Source organism: Mastigoproctus giganteus, chromosome 14 (genome assembly GCF_048544385.1).
Source record: "Mastigoproctus giganteus isolate SK-2022 chromosome 14, ASM4854438v1, whole genome shotgun sequence".
Taxonomy (NCBI): domain Eukaryota; kingdom Metazoa; phylum Arthropoda; class Arachnida; order Uropygi; family Thelyphonidae; genus Mastigoproctus; species Mastigoproctus giganteus.
The window spans coordinates 12272970-12298677 of record NC_143588.1 but is presented as its reverse complement, the minus strand read 5'-3'; the positions used below and the strand labels follow the sequence as shown (position 1 = coordinate 12298677).

General features: G+C 37.7%; 1 protein-coding gene across 1 annotated transcript in view; it reads left to right on the top strand.

Moving 5' to 3' along the window:
* Positions 1 to 25708, top strand: part of Bap170 (Brahma associated protein 170kD) — a 557627-nt gene that overhangs the window by 141702 nt on the left and 390217 nt on the right. The window contains exon 6 of the mRNA XM_090388941.1: positions 4797 to 4928. Coding sequence (XP_090245067.1) covers positions 4797 to 4928 — 132 coding nt within the window. The remainder of the gene's footprint in view (positions 1 to 4796; positions 4929 to 25708) is intronic.

Below are 25708 nucleotides of genomic sequence, written 5' to 3'. Positions count from 1 at the left end.
TTTATAATTTATCAACTTAATATTAATTACACACGTTATAAAATCACATTCATATAGTTTTTAGTTTATAATTTATCTACTTAATATTAATTACACACCCATGGAATTGCATTAAAAGATATTAGGCTTTATATTGTGTGCTTGTATAAGTATAGTGAACACAATTGCAACAAAATTATCTCCTACTTCCACTCTCATTTTTGAGTGAATTCCTATACTAAGTAATATATAGTTTCAATTAATTAGATAAATGCAAATAGTAATAGTATTTGTTGTATAGTGCAAGGAAGCCACAAGCTTCTGCTGCACTAGCCAAAAAGCAAAAAAAAACAAAAAAAAAACAATAACACCAAGTAGATAAGAAAATACAAATTATATGCTCCCTCTTCACACAGTTACCTGTGTGAAGAGGGAAGCATATAACTCAAAGGTTCACTATCCAGTTAACTTTTGAATTCAAACTGTCAGCCTCCTGCGAGGGCAACTTGTTCCAGCAATCAATGACTCACTTGCTAAAAGAGAACTTCCTACAATCTGATGTAAACCTCAAACTCTGTAATTTGAATTTATGGCCCCCAGATTTATACCAGTGTAAATTCCACCTTCATTCATCTCAACGATTCCTCTGAAAAGGTGGTAGATGACTTTCATCAACCGGTGAAATACCACCACTTTGCTTATTTGGAGGCTTGAAGTGGTGAAACCCATGTTTAGACTCTAGAGCAAAGTTTCCGGCATCCCCCCCCTCCCTTCCCCCATACTTCTCCTTCAACCCATGCACGGTACTAAGTACTATAGGTTTTGATACCTTTCGTGTTTGGGGTTTTCATAAAAAAAAAAAAAAAAAAACCTCAATTAGGTCATTTCTGAGGTGTCTGGTTGCCAAACTCTCTAGCTCAAATAATCGAAGTTTTTTGTCGTGCGGTCATCCTTTTGTCGATCTCACCATTCAAGCTGCTCATATTTGGACCCTTTCAAGAAGCTCGGTATCTTTTTTTTTTTTTTTTTTTTTCAGATGATGTCTCCCTTCTTGAACACAGCATTCCAAATGTAGTTTTACTGTTGCCTTATACGGTGCAATTATGACCTCCCTATCTCTATAGGATAATGTTTGATAAATCATTGATAGGACACCATGAGCTTTCCTGACTGCCTGTTTACACTGTTCAGAAAACTTTATATCTGCCCTTATCTAGCTCTCAGATCCCATTCCCCCTCCATTGTTTCTAATTCACTACCACCAAGTGTATAATTTATTTGTGGGTTGCTATTCCCCAAGTGTGAGACATTGCATTTAGCAGCATTAGAACATTGCTGCCACTTCTCTGACCATCTTTGAAGTCTGTTCAAGTCATCCTGAAGGAATGCTGCTTGGCACTGATCATTAATGACTCTACCAATGTTCACATAATCTGCAAATTTTGACATCACGCCATCTATCCTTTCATCAGTGTTATTTATGAAAATGAGAAACAACAGTGGTCCAAGAGCCAATATCCTCCCACTTCTGACATTACATCAATCTGAAGAATATCCATTAATCACAGCCTTCTGCCCTGCTGGGTGGCTGCAGGGCAGAAGGCTGTGATTAATGCCCTGCAGCCACCCAGCAATCTATCTTAGAATCATACCAGTAATCCCAAACTGTTTAAGCTAATACAATAACCTCTCATGAGGGACCGAGTCAGATACTTTTCTAAAATCCAAATAAACTGTCGAAATTGTTCCCTATGTCCAGCTCGTTAGTAACTGTGTCGAAATAGTCTACTAATTTAGTTAAACATGATTTTTCCCTTAAAAAAGCCATGTTATGTGTCCTTCTGAATGCCATATCTATCTAAATGTCCCTGGATTGCACTCTTAATCACCGCCTCTTAAGATTTTTCCTTCCACTGAAGTCAGACTAACCAGTCTGACTTCAGTGAAGAACTGCTTTTATGAAGGACTGACTTAGAACTTCCTTTATGTACTGGTGATACATTGGCATTCCAATCCAAAGAATCCAATTCAATTCCCTTAGTCCAAAATGCCCTCATAATTAACTTCAATGGTTCGATACACTCCCTGGCGGTCTCCCTCAGTACTACTACAACTCCAGGCGTCTTACTTGCCTTTATGCTCAAACATTTTTCTGTAATTATGAAACCCATTAATTTCATATGGCTCAGTGCCACTTTCACAGCCTATTCTCAGCACGAAGGGTCTCACAACAGTAAAGACCGATGCAAAGTATTCAATTCATTGCAACATTGGCTGGATTAACTATGGTATTTTCCACACCCAATGCATAAGGTTCCAATCTAATTAGCTTAATTCTTTGTTGCATTCACATATGTGAAAAATTCCTTGTCCCCACTCTTCGCTGTCTTAACCAACACTTTCTCATACACAGACTTGGCCTCCCAGACCTTATTACAAATCAGCTTGTACCTATTGTTGGCTTCAGTACTTTTCATCACTCTCTAACTGTCCCACCCTATCTTTTTTTTTCTCTATTTGACAAATCAGCTCTGCAGTCATCCATTTGGCATCCTCCTACTGCGTAGCCAGGTGGGAAGGAGCAGCAGTGCGTAGCACACGCTTCTTGATTAGACCGGGGTTCGAGCCCGTCACCACCAAATACGGAGGATGCGGAAAGGTCAGGGAATGACCACCGCATATCCCGGAGCAATATGGCCTTAGTTGCTAATGCTCCTAAAAACCAAATAACATAACATAACATAACATCCTCCTACTGCAATATTTTCTTAAAGGTATGTGTGCATTCATGGCTTCTATGATTTTTGCTTTAAAAGTATTCCATAATTCAAATGTATTTGCCGTCCCTCGGCAGTCCGCCCAGTTCACAGATGTCATATGGCACCTTAAACTGTCAAAAGTTCCCTCTTCTGAAGTTAAAACCTGTGCCTTTACTTTTAACTACTGCAACACCTTCCAACTGACAATTGCATGATCACTTCCTGACAGTGTTTCCTGTCAAGAAGTGATCTTTCTGTTTTGGAAAACATGTAACATGTTTGTGTATGATTTATTTTGAAGTTTTGTTTTTGTAAGTAGCATTAATTAAGCATTTTGACATTTTTAGATGTTTTTGTGGTATGTACTTTAGAATATCCCACCCTCACCCTTCTTGTCTTTATTAAAAAAGGCTCTGGAATGCAAAAAATTTTCAATAGCCAGTCCTATATCAATGAACTGAACAAAAAAGAATTAAAGTACTTGGAGGGTAGATAGCTTTAAAATATGATTTATTACATAATGACATATAGAACTGAATTTGAATGAGGCACAGTTTGGGTGAAATATTCTAGAATACTGTTCCAGCATAGTCTCTTTTAAAGACAGAGCTATTTTACAGTTAGTGCATTTGCATCATTTCTGTACATAGCCAACTACATATAGAACAATTTATGACTACATAAGTAGTCATAAATTGGCATCATTAAGTATATCTAATATTATGAATACCTTCACAATGAGTTGCCATGATATTGCACTACCTCGAATAAGTAACACTTCACCATAGAAGAAGACTATTGTTACTTATTCTCAGCGGAAACCATCACATACGGCACTGTTTCGGAGCTTATTGGCTTCTCATCGGTGGGTGGGCACGTACTTTGGTGTTGCAAGATGACAACCCAGTTGCGAAGTATAAATCCACAATATTAGAAATGCCTGATGGTGTGGAGTAATTTAGATTACGGTATAGTTTAGGGCTAAAGCCTCAGGTTACGTGAATAGTTTAACTAATGTACAAGTTAGTGCATTGGCATCATTTCTGTACATAGCCAACTATATAGGCCTGACATAGCCAAGTGGTCAGGAGCGAGAGTGTATAGCACACGTTCCTTGAGAAGACCGGGGTTCAAACCCGTGGCTGCTAAATACGATTAACACTTGTATTGCTTGATTTATTGTAAACTCCACTGACCTGGTGGCTGTGCCGGAGTACAAACAGAAAATTTATTTATTTATTATAAGTCATAAATTGGCACCATTAAGTATATCGTATTGTGAATACCTTCACAAATACCTTTATACATCGCAACTGGGTTGTCATCATTGCAACACCAGGGTACCTGCCCACCCACTGATGAGGAGCCAGTAAGCTCCGAAACAGTGCCGTTTGGGTGATGGTATCCGATGAGAATAAGTAACAATAGTCTTCTCCTGTGGTGAAACGTTACTTATTTGTGCAATATCATGGCAACTCGTTGTGTCACAATATGAGATATACTTGATGATGCCAATTTATGACTGCTTATGTAGTTGGCTCCTTAGCCGAGTGGTCAGAAGCGGGAGTGCAGTAGCACACACACTCTTTGAGTAGACCGGGGTTCAAGCCCCTGACTATTAAATACGGTCGATCTGCCAACCCGCACTGGACCAGCATGGCAGATTATGGTCCATTTCCCCCAGCATGAATTTTTGAGGCTTCCGTCTTTTTTATGTAGTTGGCTATGTACAGAAATGATGCAAATGCACTAACTTGCACATTAGTTAAACTATTGACGTAACCTGAGGCTTTAACCCTAAACTATACCCTAAGACAGAGCTATATTGAAATTTTTCTGCATTTCATTTCATTTCCTATAATTTTAAATGAATATTTATAAATTTTTATATAAGGAATTGCCATGTTTGGTGACCCTGCACTCAGATTTGTGTTTTAAGAACAACAGCAACCACTATTTTATGCATAAACTTTATATTGGAAATAATTTTGATAGTTGCTTACCTTATATAGACAATGTAAGTGATTGTGAAGGACATAAGTTTTATTTTCTTTTAAGATGATCCAGTGCTATCAGAGATGCTGCTAAATTCTTGGAAGGATTTAAAAGGCAGAAGTATGAAACGGTTTTGGTTGAGTATTGTTGACTCTGGGAATCCTGATATTCTTAAGCTGTGGGGTATTGAAAATGGTAAGTCAAAATGGTAATATAGGGAATAAAATATCATGATAACTCAAATTTGTTTATTTTTGGTAAACTAATTATTTAAACAAGTTTTTAAAAAAATTATAATAATTGATTAAATTATACTATTTTTTTTTTATTCATGGTTTTCAAACTCAAGTCTGCATTGAAAAGGCAAAAGTCTTTTCATATGGTCTTATTTCTCTCCTACAGCTTTCCACTGAGTTACCCTTGCAGCACTTCCAAGAAGAGAAGTATTTTATTATTTATATAAAAGCAGTTAGCAGTAGTACCAAACTTAAAACTGTTTTGATGGTACATACTGCTATCTTGTGAAAAACTTGGTGGATATCAATTAATGCAGACTTTACAGATGAGAAAAGAAGTGATTGTGAAATACCATGTAGTGACTGAAAATTTTTACTTTGTGAAATTAGATGCTAGAACTGTAGATTTAGGTGGAAAACTAAATGTGGTGAATAGTTATAGTACTGTTCTTTTTATTAAAAAGTTTTTTTTATGGTATATGCTTTCATATTTTTTCAACCTTATGGATAAGAATTATTTTATATAAAGTGCAGCCATTATCAACCCACTGCAGGATGGAAGCCTCCTCAACAATTTATGCTGAGGGAAATGGACCATAATCTGCCACGCTGGTCCAGTGCGGGTTGGCAGATCGACCGTATTCAGCAGTCAGGGGCTTGAACCCCGGTCTACTCAAAGAGCATGAGCTACTGCGCTCCCGCTCCTGACCACTCGGCTACTGTGGCTTGTGTTATTATACAAGCATAAAAAAAAAAATAATAATAAACAGGCAAAAATCTTTTGCAGCAACAAAACCTTGATAAGAAAACTGTTAAAATATTGTCTATAGTCAAATGTTGGTTGACACAGGGGTTACACACACTGCCTTTTTAATAATGCACCATGTTTCTCAGTTTTGAAACAGATTTAGGAAGAATTAGTGAAACTCACACTTTTGTCTGCTAAGACTATCTTTTATCTTCTGACTTTGGAACATTGCATTTCTCATGTAGTATGGGCACTTGCAACTGTTTCACTTAGTACCTACTAATGTCTAGCCATACAAAAGTAACTGATTCCTAACATTTACTGTTGCTTATATTTGAGAGAAGGTATTCCATTTGCCATTGTTTCAGAATGTTGAGTATTGCTAGGGTTACCATCATGAACCTGTGTTTGTTTCTCAATTTTCTTTTTATCTGTGATTCTGTGGCACAATATAATAAATAACCAGCAGAAATGTTTTCTCTGCTAATTAGGCCCAACATAGTAGAGACCATAAGCATACAGTATCACATAGAGTGGACTGTGGTTAACTCTGTTGACTTCCAGATATGGTTTACGGTTGTATTCATTGTCAAAATGATTTAATTGTGAAGTTTTCTAATCTAATAGTTGTGTTAGAGTATGAAAAGAATTTTATTTTAACGACTGTATCATCTTAAAAGGTCATAGTAACCTATGCCAGTGATTTGTTTTCTGCAGCAACATGTTCGAGAGGCAACCAGAGAAAGTAATACTCTTGATCTGGTTATCAGCAGTGATCATTCGTGTATTAAGAATTTGCAGATAAAGGAACCACTAGGTGGCAGTGATCACAGTGTGCTGATGTGGGATTTACTTAAAGATTTAATTACCATCAGGGGTAAAGAAAAGGGTTTTTGCTTCCATAAGGGTGAGTACAGTGGGTCTCCGACAGTTTTTAAATTCTGTACAGTGGGATCAACTGACGATGTTACCAACAGTAAATTCTAAGTGGGAAGCATTCGAGAAATTAATCGTGGAAGCCACTAAAAGTGTCATACCTATTAAGAAATATTGTTCAAGGTTTAGGCCAAAATAGTTATCTAATGAACTAATGAGACTCGTAACAGAGAAGAAAAATACATGGGATGAATATAAATTGTCAAGTGACTCAGAAGCCTATGGCAGATATAAGCTAGTCTGTAATCAGGTCACAAAAGAGGTTAGGCAGGCAAAGGCAGATTACGAGAAATCCTTGGCAAAAAATGCTAAGAAAAACAGCAAGGATTTCTTTACTTATATAAACTCTAAAAGGAAGAGGATCAATCTGATTGGTCCACTTGACATCGATGGTTCGACTGTTGATGATCCTGCTCAGATAGCAAACAAACTGAATGAGTATTTTGCATCTACATTCACACATGAGGAATTATTAAGGTTTGAAAATGGCAGAAGGTTATCAAATTGTAGCAGGATACTTAATGATTTTGTAATAACTGAGAACAAAGTGGAGTAGAAATTGTTGAAGTTAAACATAATGATGTTTAAAACATGATGATGACTTAATGATTTTGTAATAACTGAGAGCAAAGTGGAGGAGAAATTGTTGAAGTTAAACATAAGAAAAGCGCCTGGGGTGGATGGGATCTATCCAGTTATATTAAAGGAGACGGCAAAGCAACTAAGCAAACCCTTAGCCATAATTATGAGAGCATCATTGGACTCAGGGGAGGTTCCCACGGACTGGAGATGTGCAAATGTATCCCCAATTCACAAAGGGGATCGAAGGGTGACAGGAGTAATTACAGACCAGTTAGTTTAACTTCTGTTCCGGGTAAAATAATGGAGTCACTGGTTAAACATGCATTGCAGGATCATCAAGACAAGACTGCAGCAATAATTCAGACACAGCATGGGTTTGATAAGGAAAAGTCTTGTCTGACAAATTTGATAGGATATTATGATGTGGTTACAAAGGAACTGGATGCAAAAAATAATTTTGATATCATATATTTGGATTTCAGGAAAGCTTTTGACACTGTTGCGCATGGAAGACTATTGTACAAATTGGAGCAGAATGGTATTAAGGGTAAGTTGCTACAATGGATAAAAGGATGGTTAAGTGGGAGAAGACAGAGGGTGGTAATCAATGGGTGCTGCTCTTTGTGTACTAATGTTATTAGTGGAGTCCCACAGGGTTCAGTGTTGGGTCCACTGTTGTTTTGTATATTTATCAATGATATTGATGAAGGTATATCAGGCTTAATGTCGAAGTTTGCAGATGATACAAAGGTTGGCAGGGTTGTTAATGACAGTAATGGCAGTGTGCTACTGCAACAGGATCTAGATAATTTGGGCAGATGGGCTAAGAAGTGGCAACTGAAGTTTAACCTTGACAAATGCAAAGTACTGCATATGGGTAGTAGTAACCCCAGAGAAACATACCAACTGTGTCGTACTACACTTAAGGTGGTAGAAAATGAAAAAGACCTGGGAGTAATTGTGCAGTCAGATATGAAGTTTTCTGAGCAATGCAGACAGGCTATCAGGGCAGGTCATGGGGTTTTGTCAATGATATATAGGAATTTTGCTAGCAGAGAGAAGGAGGTGATTGTCCCTCTGTATAAGGCAATGGTCAGGCCACACCTTAAGTACTGCATACAGGTCTGGAGGCCTCATTTTAGGAAGGATATAGATTTACTTGAGCATGTACAGAGAAGGGCAACAAGATTGGTGAGGGGAATGAAGGGATCCTCTTACCAAGAGAGGCTTAAGTTCTGCAAATTGCAGTGGCTGGAGACTAGGCACCTGTGCGGTGATCTGATTGAGGTGTATAAGGCCTTGAATGGGTTGAGCACGCTGAATTCTGATGGGATCCTTCCACTTGTTCAGATTACGAACCTAAGGGGACATAGATTCAAATTTAGAAAGGACAGATGTAGAATAAATGTGCGGAAATTTCTCTTTAGCCAGCGGGTGGTTAATTGCTGGAACAAACTTCCATCTGTTGTTGTGGAAGTTGATAGGTTGAATAAATTTAAGGAGGAACTGGACAGGCATTTGGAGGGAATGGTGTGATTTTTTTTTTTTTGGCCGATGCTGCATAAGCTCATACACTTGCTTTCTTGCATCACATGCCACTACTACTACTATTTTCAGTCAGGGTATGGCAAGGTTTTGTTTTTTTTATGGAATGCTGCAAAATTAGAAGCAAGTTGATTAAGATTGATAGCAAATATTCTTTAGGAATGCCACAATATTAGGTATTTAACTGAGTGTTCTGAGTGACAAATGGCTCAGAACTACCCTTTTGGTAGAGGTTTAATCTTTGTTAGGCTACATTTTATGATTTAAATGTGGAACTTATTAGCATTTCATGCTGACAATGCACTTTTCCTTGAATACGCTATTTGAAACACTGATATAGGCGCAGGCTTAGTATACAATGTAGTTTCGCCTTCTTTCAATCCCGCTTAATATACTACTGTAATATTAAGAGAAAATAAAGTTGACCGAACCTAGTGTGCTATGATAAGGTTAAACGTACTACCTTCCATGTGGAATTTTAAAGAGAATGCTAAACTTTTAATTATAGAATTGATTCCTAACATTTACTAGCACATGTCAAATATATTTTAATATGGTCTAATTTTCACATATATTTGTAATTAACCTGGCAGTAATATTCTGTTGCCTGTCAGCATTTGCAGGAAAATATTTAATCCTTGACTGCTAATTACTGACATACTTGTCAGGAATTAGTAGTTGTTACTTTCTGTGTCTTTGTAATTGTGTCTTTAGCCTTGTGGTGTGTGTTTTTTTTTTTTTTTTTTTCGTCTGATTATATTTTTGCTAACTTTGTGGAAACTAATTGAGCTTCCAAAGCTATGCAGTGATATTGTTTACATTACTGCACTATTTAGATAGTATGAATAAGAGCTGTAATGCTCTGATTCATGCCTATGTTCAACGCTATTCGATAATTTTTTAATTCCTGTGATCACGACATACGGTCGAAAAGCGTTGTCAGCTTCAGGAAGGAAAATCGTTTTGAATATTTTCGTTAGATTCTTTTTAATATATTTTTAATTGTGTTAAATTGATTTTAATTGTGTTTAATTGGTTTTTAATTATTTTTTACTCTAATGTAAGTTTTTCTATTTTTTTCGTTTTAATTTCTGGAGAGTATCATACGGAAGTGTTCTGCGTACTATGTTGAGGTAAACTCCTCTTATTATTTTACAAATATTACTGCACTGTATCCATCCAAGTACAGTTCATGTAGGGAAAGAATGCTTTTCACAAAAATCAAAAAAATTTAAGAGTGCACCACTGAACTTCAGTATAATAAAATAAATCAGAGAAATTCCAGTAGAATTTATGGCAATTAACAGTAAATCGGCTAACCCCAGTGTATTTACATTCCAGGAAGATGTCTCCTAAATTACCAAAAAGGCCAAAATGTTATTCTGACATATAGCATGTATCGTAGCAGTAAAATTGGTGCTTGAACAGGAGGTGGGGCTACAAATCGTCACATTTTACCCTTCCCTGAAAGGTGGGCTATGGTAGTTTAATAAATTTTGTTCTGTGTACTATATCAGCTGGATACCATACCCTGCTGTTGGTAATTCCCCCAAACCCCAGTGAAATTAGTAGACATCAATATACAAAAGATATTTCATATACATGCAGGTAGTAATATGCAAAAAAGGCTATTTATAAGAACAGTAAAAAAAATATAGTGATAAAAGATGGGCACAAAGCAGTGTGTTGCCATTATTCTTGTATTTTACTCATACAGAATTTTTACATGATGAATATCGCAAGAATCTTGGAAAAAAAAAAAAAAAAAGAATACGAATGATTTCAATTTACTATTTCATGTTTATGATACACACAGCAGAATTAATAAAATTTACTAAATTTTTAGTAATTTTTAGTAATTTTTTATGAAAAAATATACTAAAATTTTTTAGTATATGATGTTCCTTTCAATCAGGGAAGGTCCTCATGGACTGGAGATGTGTAAATGTGTCCCCATTCACAAAGGAGATCAAAGGGTGACACAAGTCACTACAAATCTGTTAGTTTAACTTCTGTTCCAGGGAAGGTAATGGAGTCACTGGTTAAAGAAGCACTGCAGGATCATCTAGACAAGGCTACAATTATAGTTCAGATAGCATGGATTTGTTAAGGGGAAGTCTTGTCTGACCAATTTGATTGGATACTATTATGTGGTCACAAAGGAACTAGATGCAGAAAATAATTTTGATATCATATACCTGGATTTTAGGAAAGCTTTTGAAACTGTTGCACATGGAAGACAACTTTACAAATTGGAGCAGTATGGTATTAAGGGCAAGTTGCTACAATAGATAAAATGACGGCTGAGTGGGGGAAGACAAAGAGTGGTAAACAATGGGCACTGCTCTTCGTGGACTAATGTTATTAGTGTAGTCCCCCAGGGTTCGGTGCTGTGCCCAGTGTTGTTTTCTGTATTTATCAATGATATTGATGAAGGTATATCATGGTTGATGTCTAAGTTTGCAGATGATACAAAGGTTAGCAAGCAGGGTTGTTAATGACAGTAATGATAATATACTACTACTGCAACAGGATCTATAAAAGTTGAGCAGATGGGCTGAGAGGTGGCAACTGAAGTTTAACATTGACAAATGTAAAGTACTGCATATGGGTAGCAGTAACTGCAGAGTAACATACCAGCTGTTTGGTACTACACTCAGGATAGCAGAGAATGGAAAGGACCTGGAGGTAATTTTGCAGTCAGATATGAAGTTTTTTGAGCAGTGCATACAGGCTGCAAGAGTAGCTCATGGTGTCTTGTCAGGGCTATGCAGAAATTTTGCTAGAATGGATAAGGAGGTGATTATCTCCTTGTATAAGGCAATGGTCAGGCTGCACCTTGAGTACTGCATACAGGTCTGGAGGCTTGATTTTATTAAGGATGTAGAGCTACTGGAACGAGTACAGAGAAGGGCAACGAGATTGGTGAGTGGAACAAAGGGTTGCCGTTACCAAGAAAGCCTTAAATTCTGCATAGTTTGGAGACAAGGCACCTGCGAGGTGATCTAATTGAAATATACAGGGTGTCTCAAAAATATTGGTACAAATGTTTAGGGGAGGTAGGTAACATCTAAAGGAATGTGAATCGCATAGGAACCCATAACTGGAAACCTCACTGTAAGTCGGTACACGGCGCTGTTCTGATGAACAGCGCCGTGTACCGACTCGTGTTCCGAGAGGGAAAATTTCTGGTTTACTCATTCAGGCAGTAGTTGCCGCATGAACAGCATGCATCAATATATGAACTGTGAGCTGGCAGACATGTACCTAGTGTATGGTTTAGCAGAGGGCCCACACGGTGTGTGCCCCATGCAGCACAACATCGCTTCACAATAAATATGTGGGCAGGTGTCTGTTGCTGAATGCCGTTTCCGAAGCAGCCATGAATCGACATATTTTGCTTAATCGAAACGTGTCAGTTGTGGGCCTACAATTTTAAGAAATAGTAGTGAAGAAATTGTTTTTGTCATCAACGAAGATCTGGTTGGGCTGCTGATCAGATTGGTTTGTGAAAATCCTCGTTCACTTTCACTCGATGAAATTGGTAATTGTACCCAGAGCATTCATAAAATTCTTCAATTCTTCTGAAACCATCTTATCAATTAGTTTTCCCCAAAATCCACGAATTGCATCTCTTTCATTTAACTGTAACTTAATTGACAATTTTCTAACTTCATTTTCACCAAATACCAACATTTTATGTTTACGTTTAATACCTTCGTTGTCCTCATTTTCCTTCTCTATAATCATCATCATCAGCCATTTTCAATCCACTGCAGGATGAAGGCCTCTCCAGCAACTTTCCAGTTCCTTCTGTTTTGAGCACTGGCCATGTTTTGAGCATTTACTACCCAAAAACTCGTGAATTTCATCTATCCATCTCCGCCTTTGTCTTCCAGGTTTTCTTCTAGCTCCTCTTGGGTACCATTCTGTTATTTTCTTAGTCCATCTGTCATCATGTCTTCGAGCTATGTGTCCTGCCCAAGACCATTTTAGTTCTTTAGTTTTGATAAGAATGTCCTTTACTTGAGTTTGCTGCCTAATCCACGTGTTTCTCTTCTTATCTAACAGTCTGATTCCCAATATAATTCGTTCCATTCTTCGCTGTGTAGTTCTCAGCTTCTCTTCCATTCTTTTGGTGAGTGCCCAAGTTTCACTTCCATAAGTCATGGTGGGGAGTATACATTGGTTCATTATTTTACGTTTCAGACAAACTGGAATATTGCTCTTCAGTATGTGACTATATTTCCTGAATGCTATCCATCCAAAATTTATTCTTCTCTTGACTTCCAGCCATTTATCATTATTACAGCTAATAACTTGTCCCAGATAAGCATATGACTCCACCTTTTCAATTATTGCCTCCTTCAATCATTATTTCCCTTTCTGTGGCATACTTGTTCATCATTACTTTTGTTTTAGCCATATTCATCTCTAGTCCAAAATCCTTACTAACTGTGCATAACTGATTAAGATTTTCTTGTAATTCTTTGGGATCATGGCTTATGACCACAATGTCATCTGCAAATCGTAAATGGTTTAGGTACTCTCCGTTCACATTGACTCCTTTCTGCGACCAGTCTAATCTTCTGAAAGCTTCCTCAAGGGCAGCAGTAAACAGCTTCGGAGATATTGTGTCTCCTTGTCGAACTCCTTTCTCGATTTTAAATTTGCTACTGTCTTTGTCTAGTCTAATAAAGGAGGTAGCACTCTCATATATTTTCTTCAAAATCATAATATATGGGGTATCTATGCCTTGTCTTTCCAGTGCCCGAAACATTGCCTTATGCTGTATGGAGTCAAATGTCTTTTCATAATCCACAAATGCCAGGCATAATGGTGTTTTATATTCATTTGCTTTCTCCATTAGCTGTGATATTACGTGAAGGTGATACGTAGTTGAGAATCCTGTCCTAAAGCCAGCTTGCTCTTTCGGTTGATTCTCATCAAGTATTCTTTCTAATATGTTAGTAATGACCCTGGTGAACAACTTGTAGATTTGGGATAACAAGCTAATTGGTCTATAATTTCCAATTTCTGATTTATCTCCTTTCTTATGCAGCAAAACTATGATTGCATTATTCCACTGCTTAGGCGTCACACCTTTTCTAATGCACTTTGTGAAGAGCCTTGCCAGTTTTTGTGTTATGTCTCTTCCTCCCAATTTTAACAACTCTACAGTAACTTCATCTTCCTGCTGGGCTTTCTGATTCTTCATTTTCTTCAATGCATGTTCTACCTCATCAGGAAGAATATTGGGTATGTCATATGTGTTGCTACTTTTCCAATCCATCTTCCCCACTGCTGGCATCATTCCCCTGCTCCTTGTATAATTCTCTATAGTAGTCTTCTGCTATTTGAATTTTGTCTTCTCTGCTGTTTATAAGTACACCATCGCTATTCTTCAGTTTCAGTATCATTTGTCTTTCTGTATTACTGCTCATGGCTGCTGATTTAAATCCTTTGTTTTCCCTTAATGCTTGTTCTACTTTTCTTGTGTTAAATCTTCTTATGTCCTCTCTGAGTCTCTTTCTAATGACTTTGCATAACTCAGTATACGTTCAGTGTTGGGTCCATTGTTGTTTTCGGTGTTTATGAATGATATTGATGATGGGATATCAAGTTTAATGTCTAAGTTTGCAGATGATACAAAGGTTGGCAGGGTCGTTAAGGACACTACTGACGCTATGCTGCTGCAACAGGATCTGGAAAGGTTGAACAGATGGGCTGAGAGGTGGCAAATGAAGTTTAACATTGACAAATGTAAAGTACTACATATGGGTAACAGTAACCCCAGAGCAATGTATCAACTCTGCGGTACTACACTGACAGTGGTGGAGAATGAAAAGGACCTGGGGGTAATTGTGCAGGCAGATATGAAGTTCTCTGAGCAGTGCAGACGAGCTGCAAGAGTAGCTCATGGTGTCTTGTCAATGATATACAGGAATTTTTCTAGCAGGGATAAGGAGGTGATTATTCCCTTGTATAAGGCAATGGTTAGGCCACATCTTGAGTACTGTATACAGGTCTGGAGGCCTCATTTCAAGAAGGATGTAGAGCTGCTGGAACGGGTACAGAGAAGGGCAACAAGATTAGTAAATGGAACAAAGGGTTGCTCTTACGAAGAAAGGCTTAAGTTTTGCAAATTACAGAATCTGGAGACTAGGCACCGGCGAGGTGATCTGATAGAGGTGTATAAGGCTTTGAATGGTTTGAGCATGCTCAATGCCAATGGGATTCTTCATCTTTCTCAGAATAATCACCTCAGAGGGCATAAATTCAAATTGAGGAAGGACGGATGTTGGATAGATGTGCGGAAATTTGCCTTTGGCCAGCGGGTGGTTGGTTGGTGGAACCGACTTCCATCACTTGTTGTTGAAGTTGATAGCCTAAACAAATTTAAAGCTCAACTGGACAGGTATTTCGAACGAACGGAGGGGTGAAATGGGAGAGGGTTTTTTTTTTTTTTTTTGGCTGATGCTGAATAAGCTTGCTTTCTTGCATCATATGCCTCTACTAATGCAATGCAATGCAATACTGAATTTTCTCCCTGTCAGTGTTTTTCTTGCTCTTCATTTGTCGTCTTCGGTTCATCATGACAAGTGTTTCTTGACTAATTTTTTCTTCTTTGGATTTCTGTTTCCCTATAGGTTTCTTGGGCTTTATCACTTTCAGAAAGTAGTAATATTCCTGTCGATATCTTGGTCCTGAGTAGTCTGCAGAAGCTCAAACTTGTTCTTAAGTTCCAGAACATACTGCTTTTTCTCCTCCTCTGTTATCTCAAAGACCTTTGTATTATTTACTCGAGTCAGTTTTTTCCTTTCCTACATCTATATCAAGTGTACATCTTACCATCATTTCCAACATTTACCTTATTCAGGACGGTAACATCATTCACAATATATCTTCTGTTAGTGAGGATGAAGTCGATTTCATTAGTTGTTAATCCATTTGGACTCTTCCATGTCTACTTTCTGTTCACCCTTTTCTTGAAAAAAGTGTTCATTACTGACAGTCCTTTACTGACCTTCTCAATAATATCATTGATAATTTCACTAGTTCTTTAAACTAGTTGTTAAATTTGAATTTTCTCCTATTTTATTATTATTTTTTTTTTGAAACTGTCCAAAATGTCGGTGTTATTCAGATATTGTGACAATGTAAACAGAGATAAGGCAAAAAAATTTATAGTTAATTCACAGTGGTTTCCAACCTATGGCTCTCGTTGAAAGTGAACTAAAACAGCATTTTTAATTTTGTTAATTATCAAATGTTTTGTTCAGTAAATGTAATTGTGTATTGAACTTAATAAAATTTTTGAATATTTTCAATTTTACTTTTACATGTAACAGCATCCCATTTTTGCTAGCATCCCATTTTTCTTCCAGCTCATGTATTAATGATCTTGGTAAAACACCTCCCACCATTCCCAACACGCTCCATTCAATGCCTCCTGTGGTCTTCCGTCAAAAGGATGTCAGAAGGATTTTGATGAATCTTGATGCTAAGAAAGCTCCAGGTCCTGATGGTATTTCTCCACTTGTTCTCAAAACCTGTGCTCCTGAACTTCTCCTATTCTTTGCCGCCTTTTTTCACTTTCTTATTCCAAAGGTGTTTTTCCTTCTGCTTGAAAATTTGCTCATATCCAGCCAGTTAGTGCAGCTAGTCCACTCAAAGAGTGTGTGTGTTACTGCACTCTCACTTTTGATCACTGAGCTATGTCTGGCCTGATGGTGGATTGTAGTGTGCTATGAATGGGAGAACTATAAATATGATTTTCATTTCAGTTGAAGATAATCATTAGTACACAAATGGAAAAGAATGAGAGAAAGAACTGAACCTTGGAAATATCAGCATTAGTTAAGAAGTATGAAGACAGAGTTTTACTATCATTCACATGCCACAAGCACACACAGAGAGAGAGAGAGAGAGAGAGAGAGAGAGAGAGAGAGAGAGAGAGAGAGAGAGAGAGAGAGAGAGAGAGAGAGGGGGGGGGGGGGTGAGTTGGGTGGGGGTGGAGATAGAGAGAGAGAGGAGGAAGAAAAACTTGTTACCTAATTGTGATGTAAGCCTGTGTAGAAGTCCTGTGTTAAAACACGATCAGAAGCCTTGGGAATGTTAAGAACAACTGTTTGAATTGCTCACCAAGCTTTTCTGTTGTCTTTTTCCAGAAATGAGTAAACATAAGCCAATATATATCATTGGTAGATTGGAATCTGAACTGGTGACTATTCATCAGGTGGAAGGTTTCAAGATGAGTAAGAGTTTTCTTTTGATGAGTTTTTCCATTACTTTGGAGATATTAGAAAAAATTGCAATGGGATGATAATAAAAGGAGAGATATGTCACACTTTTTAAGGAACTGGCTGGAATTAGCAACTTTCCAATCAGATGGCAATAGGAAAGTGTAAAAATGTAACTCAAAACAGGGACAAAGCTTAGGAGCCCAGGTTTTCAGAATAAGTGGAGAAATTCCATCTGGATGTGGAGCTTTATTGACCTCAAGATTATTCAGAATCTTCTGACAACCTGTTAGAAGATCATGGGGTGAGCATTTAGGGGAGTGTGTGTGTGTGATTCATTAATTTCTTTTTTTCTTAATTTACACCCACAAATTGCAGCCTAGAGGCATGTACATTAAATTATATACAAGATATATTTAAATACGCTCTATACATATCTTTAACGTGGGTGCATGTTCTTGATCGGGGTAGCTCCCAGGCATAAGCCCAACTCCAATTTGGATACATGTGATAGTATAGATTGTGCAAGACTCAAGGGTAGAATTTTTTTCAGCCTGGTCTGTACTTGTTAACAGGGGAGACTGCTTCTACAGGGATGGGATACACTTAAATAGAGAGGGTGCAGAGAATATTTGCTGATGCTATCGAGGCATTGTTAGGTGGGGTTGGAAAACTGCTAACTTGGGGAGGGATACAAGGACTAATAGATTGACAGTAGCCACAGGCAGAGGTGAAAGTGATTCTTGAACTGCTTCTATTGGAATCAGCAGCAGCCTGAAAACAAGATGCAGGGTATTTCAGAGACTGCTGGGAGTCATTGTGGTACAAGTAAACACATGGGTTGTGTTAGGGTAGCTAAGAATAGGAACAGGTGTATGTGTACTTACATGTACACCATTGCTAGGAGTTTGGTAAATAAATTTGATGAATTTGAGGTATTGCTCAAAACATCAAAGGCAGATATTGTTGGGATATCAGAGATGTGGTGTCACACAGATATATGGAATGCAGAACTGGAATTCCTTGGCAATATACTTACTGGAATATACTTACAGGCCCTCTCTGTAGGGATTCTATTAACATTGGCATTAGCATTAGTAGAGGCATATGATGCAAGAAAGCAACCTTGTGCAGCATCAGCCAAAAAAAAAAAAATAAAAAAAAATCACCACTCCCATTTTACCCCTCCGTTCGTTCAAATACCTGTCCAGCTGAGCCCTATTTAGGCTCTCAACTTCCACAACAAGGGATGGAAGTCTGTTCCACCAACCAACTACCCGATGGCTAAAGGCAAATTTCCGCACATCTATCTACATCTGTCTTTCCTCAATTTGAATTTATGCCCTCTCAGGTGATTATTCTGAGCAAGAGGAAGAATCCCATCAGAATTGAGCATGCTCAAACCTCAAGACTTTATACACCCCTATCAGATCACCTTGCGGTGCCTAGTCTCCAGACACTGTAATTTGCAAAACTTAAGCCGTCTTCGTAAGAGCAACCCTTTGTTCTATTCACTAATCTTGTTGCCCTTCTCTGTACTTGTTCCAGCAGCTCTACATCCTTCTTGAAATGAGGCCTCCAGACCTGTATACAGTACTCAAGGTGTGGCCTGACTGTTTCCTTATACAAGGGATAATCACCTCCTTATCCCTGCTAGAAAAATTCCTGTATATCATTGACAAGACACCTTTCTCTGGGGTTGCTGTTTCCCATATGAAGTACCTTACATTTGTCAATGTTAAACTTCATTTGCCACCTCTCAGCCCATCTGCTCAACCTTTCCAGATCCTGTTGCAGCAGCATAGCGTCAGTAGTGTCCTTAACAACCCTGACAACCTTTGTATCATCTGCAAACTTGGACATTAAGCTTGATATACCATCATCAATATCATTTATAAATACAGAAAACAACAATGGACCAACACTGAACCATGAGGGACTCCACTAATAACATTAGTCACTATGAGCAGTGTTCATTGATTACCACTCTCTGTCTTCTCCCCCTCAACCATCCCTTTATCCATAGCAGCAATTTGCATCCAATGCCACACTGCTCCAATTTGTGCAGCAGTCTTCCATGTGCAACAGTATCAAAAGCCTTTCTAAGATCCAAATATAAAATATCAAAGTTATTCCCTGCATCCAGTTCTTTTTGTGACTGCATCATAGTATCCAATCAAATTGGTCAGGCAAGACTTTCCCTTAACAAAACCACGCTGTGTCCGAGCTATAACTGAAGTCTTGCCTAGATGATCCTGCAGTGCTTCTTTAACCAGTGCCTCCATTAATTTTCCTTTAACAGAAGTTAAACTCACAGGTCTATAATTACTTGTGTCAGCCTTTGGTCCACCTTTGTGAATTTGGGTCACATTTGCACATCTCCAGTCTATGGGTACCTTCCCTGAGTCCAAAGAAGCTCTCATAATTATGGCTAAGGGTTTGCTTACTTCCTTTGCTGCCTCCTTTAATATAATTGGATAGATTCCATCTACCCCAGATGCCTTTTTTATGTTTAGTTTCAACAATTCCTCCTCCACTTTTCTTTCAATTATCATTTAGCTCCTCGTTAAAATTTGATAAACTTTTGGCATCCTCTTCCCTAAAGAATTCCTCATGTGAATGTAGATGCAAAATACCTATTTAATTTGTCTGCAACCTGAGCAGGGTCATTAGCATTAGTAGAGGCATATGATGCAAGAAAGCAAGCGTATGCAGTATCAGCCAAAAAAAAAAAAAACCACAAAAAACCCCCCTCCCATTTCACCCCTCCATTCGTTCCAAATGCCTGTCCAGCTCAGCCTTAAATTTTTTTAGGCTATCAACTTCCACAACAAAAGATGGAATTCTGTTGAAAAAATGTTGTAGAAAAAAAAAAAAAAAAAGGATGGGGCAGTTGAATAAGTCAACCCTGCTGGCTAAAGGCAAATTTCCGCACATATATATTCTACAACTGCCTTTCCTCAGTTTGAATCTGTGTCCCCTCAGGTTCTTAATCTGAGCAAGAAGTATCCTATCAGCATTCAGCTTGCTCAACCCATTCAAGGCCTTTTATTATACACCTCAATCAGCAGTTTATCAACAGTTAACCTGTAGTCATCAAGTGGCCCAATGTGATTCAACCTCTTCCTTCTACTGTTATTTTAAAAATGGAAGTCTTTGCTGTTTTTCTTTGCATTTTTTGCCAGAGACTTCTCATAATCTGCTCTAGCTTTATTAACCTCCTTTGTGACGTGATTACAGACTTATTTATATCTACCATAGGCTTCTGTATCACCTGATAATTTATATGCATCCCATGCACTTTCTTCCCTACCGCGTATCTCACTAATTCATCTGACATCCATTTAGGTCTCAGCCTTGAATAGTATTTCTTCATTGGTATGAAAAGCCTTGTAGCTTCTCTGATTACTTCTTTAAATAATTCCCATTTTGAATTTGCGATTTGTAACATCATCAGTTGGTCCCACTGCACAGAATTTACAAACTGTCTGAGACCACTGTAGTCACCCTTATGAAAGTAATTTGTAGGTCATTGGTAGTCAGTCTCAAAAGTCTCAGTGCCTTGACCAACTGGTTGCTTGTATCTAGAAAAATTAAAGCCAACTGGAGTTTAATATTAAAAATCACCAAGGTAGATTACCTCACCATTAGTGAATGTTAGATTGGAGGAAAGCGAGTTTCACAGAAAGGAAGTCAAAAGGTTTTGGGAGAGTGATAGAGGCAATAGATAATTTTGACAGAATAGAGAAAAGAGATATTAAGCAAGAGGAAATTCCAGATTAGGAAGTTTCTGACAAGGAATATCATAGTGAGCATATGCATGCAAGTGAAATCTTTAAAGAGAAAGGAATCACAGAGTGAATAATTAGAGGCAACCGAGATAAGTGGCAGTTGGGCTAATCAGTAATTTAGATTCTGTCAGAAAAAGTAAGTTGGCCAGATCATAGGGAAAAATGGACATCATTGAACTGGGATCACATATATTCTTTAAACAAATGGGGAAGTTTATTTGGGGGGGGGGGGGCTAGATGTTTTCATGGTTGAGTTCTGTTGATTTGACTATTCAGGATGCATTGTGAGTAGCTGAGGTAAAAGTAGGTTGGTGCGGGACATGTTTGGGATACGGAATACACAGAGCAAGATTATACCCAGCTCCTTGACTTGACAAGGCTTTGGCAGCATCTCCCATAGAAATGTTACTGTGTTTCCTTCCAGTCACTAGTTGGTGGAGTAGAGATAGTGAAATCTGGATGGCTCCTCGAGAGTTATGAATATGTTAGGTCCAGTGCTAACATATTCATAACCATTGGTCTAGCAGCCAGCTTGTGAAAAATGGAAATATAAGGAATATCAGATCCCACCACAGTGCTGATCATGACCTAAAAAGGCATTGCTCATACAACATGGCTGGGTGGATGGGGCGGTTGGAGCTTTCCCATTGAGACTAAATGTGTTTTACCACTTCAGTAGTTAAATTCTAGTATTAGCCACATGTGCAAAGGAGGAGGTCCTATGCTTTTGCTGAACAAGCCAAAAATAATAAATATATAAATAAAATAAACTACCTGTTTGACTTCCTCCTCACGTAGACCTTTGAATTTCCCCAATATCATAAACTTCCCACATGATTCCACCCATCCAGCTGACCTTTGAATTTCTCTAATCTGTCAACCTCAACCACCCATGGAGGTAATTTATTCCAGTAATTAACAACTTGCTGGCTAAAAGAAAACTCCCTTCCATCTTGTCTATAGCTCTTTTCCTATAATTTGGATCACTCTTGTTCACTTTATTTTCACCTCTCAGAGCCTTATACACCCCAGTAAAGTTTCTCTGAGGCGCTTAATATCAAATTTCTGTAGCCCACATATTCAAAGCCTTTTCTCATATACTTCATAGCCTTTTCTCATATATTTCCCTTTTACTGATCTCACCAGGTATTTTGCCCATCTTTTGATCCTTTCAAGAAAGTCAGTGTTTTTTTTTTTTTTTTAAGGTATGATCTTTATATCTGACCACACTTAGAACACTGATCCCACTTTATAAACTGTGGATTAGTATTCCACCTAATCTCTCATTGTATAAACAGTGAGATTATGACCTCCCTATCTCTACAAGCAAAATGTTAGATAAATCATCAATAGAATACCATGGACAGTCTTTGCTGCTTGACTACACTGCTTGGAGAATTTCATGTTTGACCATGTAGTTCCTGAGAATCCTTCTTCCTCTACCCTTTAGTTCAATCCAACTAAGTGTATTGTTTAGTGGTTGCTATTCTCCAGGCATAAGACCTTACATTTTGCTGCATTGAAAAATAACTGCCACTTTTTGACCATTCCTGAAGTCTGTGTAAGTTGTTCCGAAGACGCTCTGCTTGGCTCTGATCGTTAACTACTACTGATGTTGATATCATCTGCGAATTTTGACATCGCATCCTCTATCCCTTTGTTGATGTCATTTAAGAAAATCAAAAAAAAACAGTAGCCCCTGTACTGATCCATGGGGAACTTTCACTTACATTAACCTGGTCTGAAGAATAGCCATTAATCACAATCCTTTGCCTTCCATGCTGTAGCCATCCTATGACAAAGGCTTTTCCTTGTGATTCCAGTATGTTCCAGCTTATACAGTAACCTCTCATGTGGGACTGGATCAAATGCTTTGTTGAAATCCAAGTAAATGTCAAAATTATTTCCTCCATCCATCAAAATATTCTTTTTTTGGTTCTGTTTTCCATAAATTTGTAGCTGTTATAGGCTTCACTACTATTTATTGTGTACACACACACACACACACACACACACAGATTCGAGGCTTCTGTGACTGTAGCTTTAAAGGTATACCATAGTTCTAATGTGTTCGTGCCTGCGAGCTGTTTCCCCAATTAATAGAAGCAATGTAGCATAATTTCCTTTCTTGAAATTGAAACCCATTTCTTTCCCTTGATAAGCTTCTCTCCTCATCATGTAATGTAGAACTCTGTGGACACTTTTTGCTAATGTCAGTCTAGAATATCTGCCCATAGTATTTTCCGTCATGCTGGTACAAATAATGATAATCTAGTTGATTTGAAAAAATTAGTTCCTCATGTTAAATTTCCCTCTTCTTGCTCCAATCAATGAGGGCAAATTGAAATCACCCATAATAAGATATTCACAGTTGCTTGCCCATCCCATTTGTATAATAGAAGCTCTCATCGTTATCTTCACAATCCTCTGGTCTATAGATTTTTCCATTTCTTGTTATATCTTTTGCTTCCAACTAACTCAAACTGCAAAGATTCCATACTAGCATTCGTAATTTCTAAATCTGGGAAACTTTTGTCATACATGGTCTGCTTTTTATGAGAATTGTGGCCCCCAGCACCACTTCTATCCTCTCTACTATTCTAAATACATTATATGTACACAGCAAGATTCATCATTCCCTACTTCCAGGTGGTACCACGTTTCTTTTAACCCTGTTTTGTCAGCATTGGTTGTCCTAACAAGGAATTAAAATCCCTCATTTTGTTGACAACGATCCTGACATTACTTGTGTACACAGTTAAGACTAGGTGTACTTGTGCAGTTTGCTATCCTGACTCACCACTTGAAGTTTCTATATTACTCCTATATTTCATATATATTTCTATACTACACCTATATTTCATATATATTTATACAGTCCATTCCGGTTATTTGGGACACATCGGGACTAGTGCATATTGGCCTGATTAAGTGGCTGCCCCAATTATCCGAAGTTTCAAGTAAATAGTTAAAAATACAATGTATCCACCCCCTTCTTTTTTACAATTGGTTCACTGTACAATCAGATCACGTTACGGCGAACTCAACATAATAAAGTATTGTTCACTATACGATGTGCAGTAAACGCCGGTCATTGTGATCATGTTTGTGAATTGAATTTTAATTCTATTAAACAGCAATTCTAATTAGCGAAAATAGGAGGAATATTATCCCCAGGCTATAAAAGCAAAGATATATTAAGCACAAATTTACCCTTTATTATCTTACCAATTAAAAAATTAAATGATACGTGAAAATCGGAATAATTAATATGTACTGTAATATGTACATACGAACTAGTTGACATTTCTGTTCACTGACATTTGTGGGCAGGGGGGGGGATTAAAATTTAAAACAGTAAAAAGATAAGCAATCAATAACAAAGAAAACAGCACACACAAATTGCAAGTAACACAATACACGCAAGTCAGAACGGAGTAACGAGTTACAAAGCTTTAAAAATAGGAATGAAGAGAAGATCTGAAAATTAATTTTTTTATATGATTGAAGATTTCACGGAAGTGTAAACACATTTCACCATAATAACCCACAGAATTCCAGCTGTCGGTATTATCACAAATTCAGTAAGATCGAGTTTACTGTCCGTTTATGATAGGACTAACAGAAAAGCCCAATAATCAGGTGACTGCTAATTGTTTTTATTGTTTTATAGTTGTGACCTCCAGAATTTTGACTGAACCACGTGGTACCGTCGGAGACAATCATAGGGTAATCTCCAGTGCTGCGGTCTCCTGCCCCGATTAAATGGCATGCTGTCCCAATTAAGCGAAGTAAACCTTTGCTATTTTCTCGATTGGTTTCTGTTTTTTAAGATTTGCCCCAAATAAACGGTTGCCCTGATTAACCGGTGGCCCAAATAACCGGAACCCCCGTATATTACTCCTATATTTCATATATATTTCCATATTACACCTATATTTCATGTATATTTATATATTACTCCTATATTTCATATATATTTTGATATTAGTCATGTATTTCTTATTCTATATTACTTCTGTCCTTCTTAACTAGCAGTTTCCTCCCTGAACCCTTAAAGTATCCTCAGTGATACATGCAAAAACTCTAGCACCACCTTTGTCAAAATTTTTCTTATCTCCACAAAATAAATTCCCTTTGCCTACTGTTGGAGGTCACGCTGATATAAAAAGCAAAAATAACTTTTCCCAGAAAAGCATTGCAGAGTCGAAGTCTTCAGTAAATCTACAAGACTTCCTGTATATAGTTGCTCTCATCTGCCTGACGTAGCCCAGTGGTCAGGAGCGAGAGTGCATAGCACGCGTTCCTTGAGTGGACCGGGGTTCAAGCCCGTCACTACTAAATACGATAAATATTTGTATTGACGATTTATTGTAAACTCTACTGACTTGGTTGTTGTGCCTGAGTATAAACAGAAAATTTATTTATTTTTTTTTACCATGGGCAGAATTACATACACATTCTGACCTTACTTGAAGCAATTTTTTTCAGCATGGTCATCTATTTATTTTAAAAATCATCCGTTTATATATTCTTAATATCATGTCTCCAATTGAATAATAATGTTTTCTTTATCTTCTTCCCCCACCAAAATCTGGCAATTTGTTGGTAATGTCATTAATCTTTGCTCCCAACAGGCATAATCTGTTTCTAGCCCACTGATCCTTAACTACAAAAAATCTTACCTGTTTCCCTGACAATAGACTCTCCCAATAAAATCCATTTGAACTAGAACAGTATGCACTTGATTATTCTGTTCTGGGACTCAAACTGGGGATACATTACTTGATTCCCTAATAAGCTACCAGTTGCATTTGTTTTTAGGAATCTTTGTTAAGATTCACTAGAAATTTTGCCATAGGTAGTATTTTATCATAGAGAAGTTATAATGCTC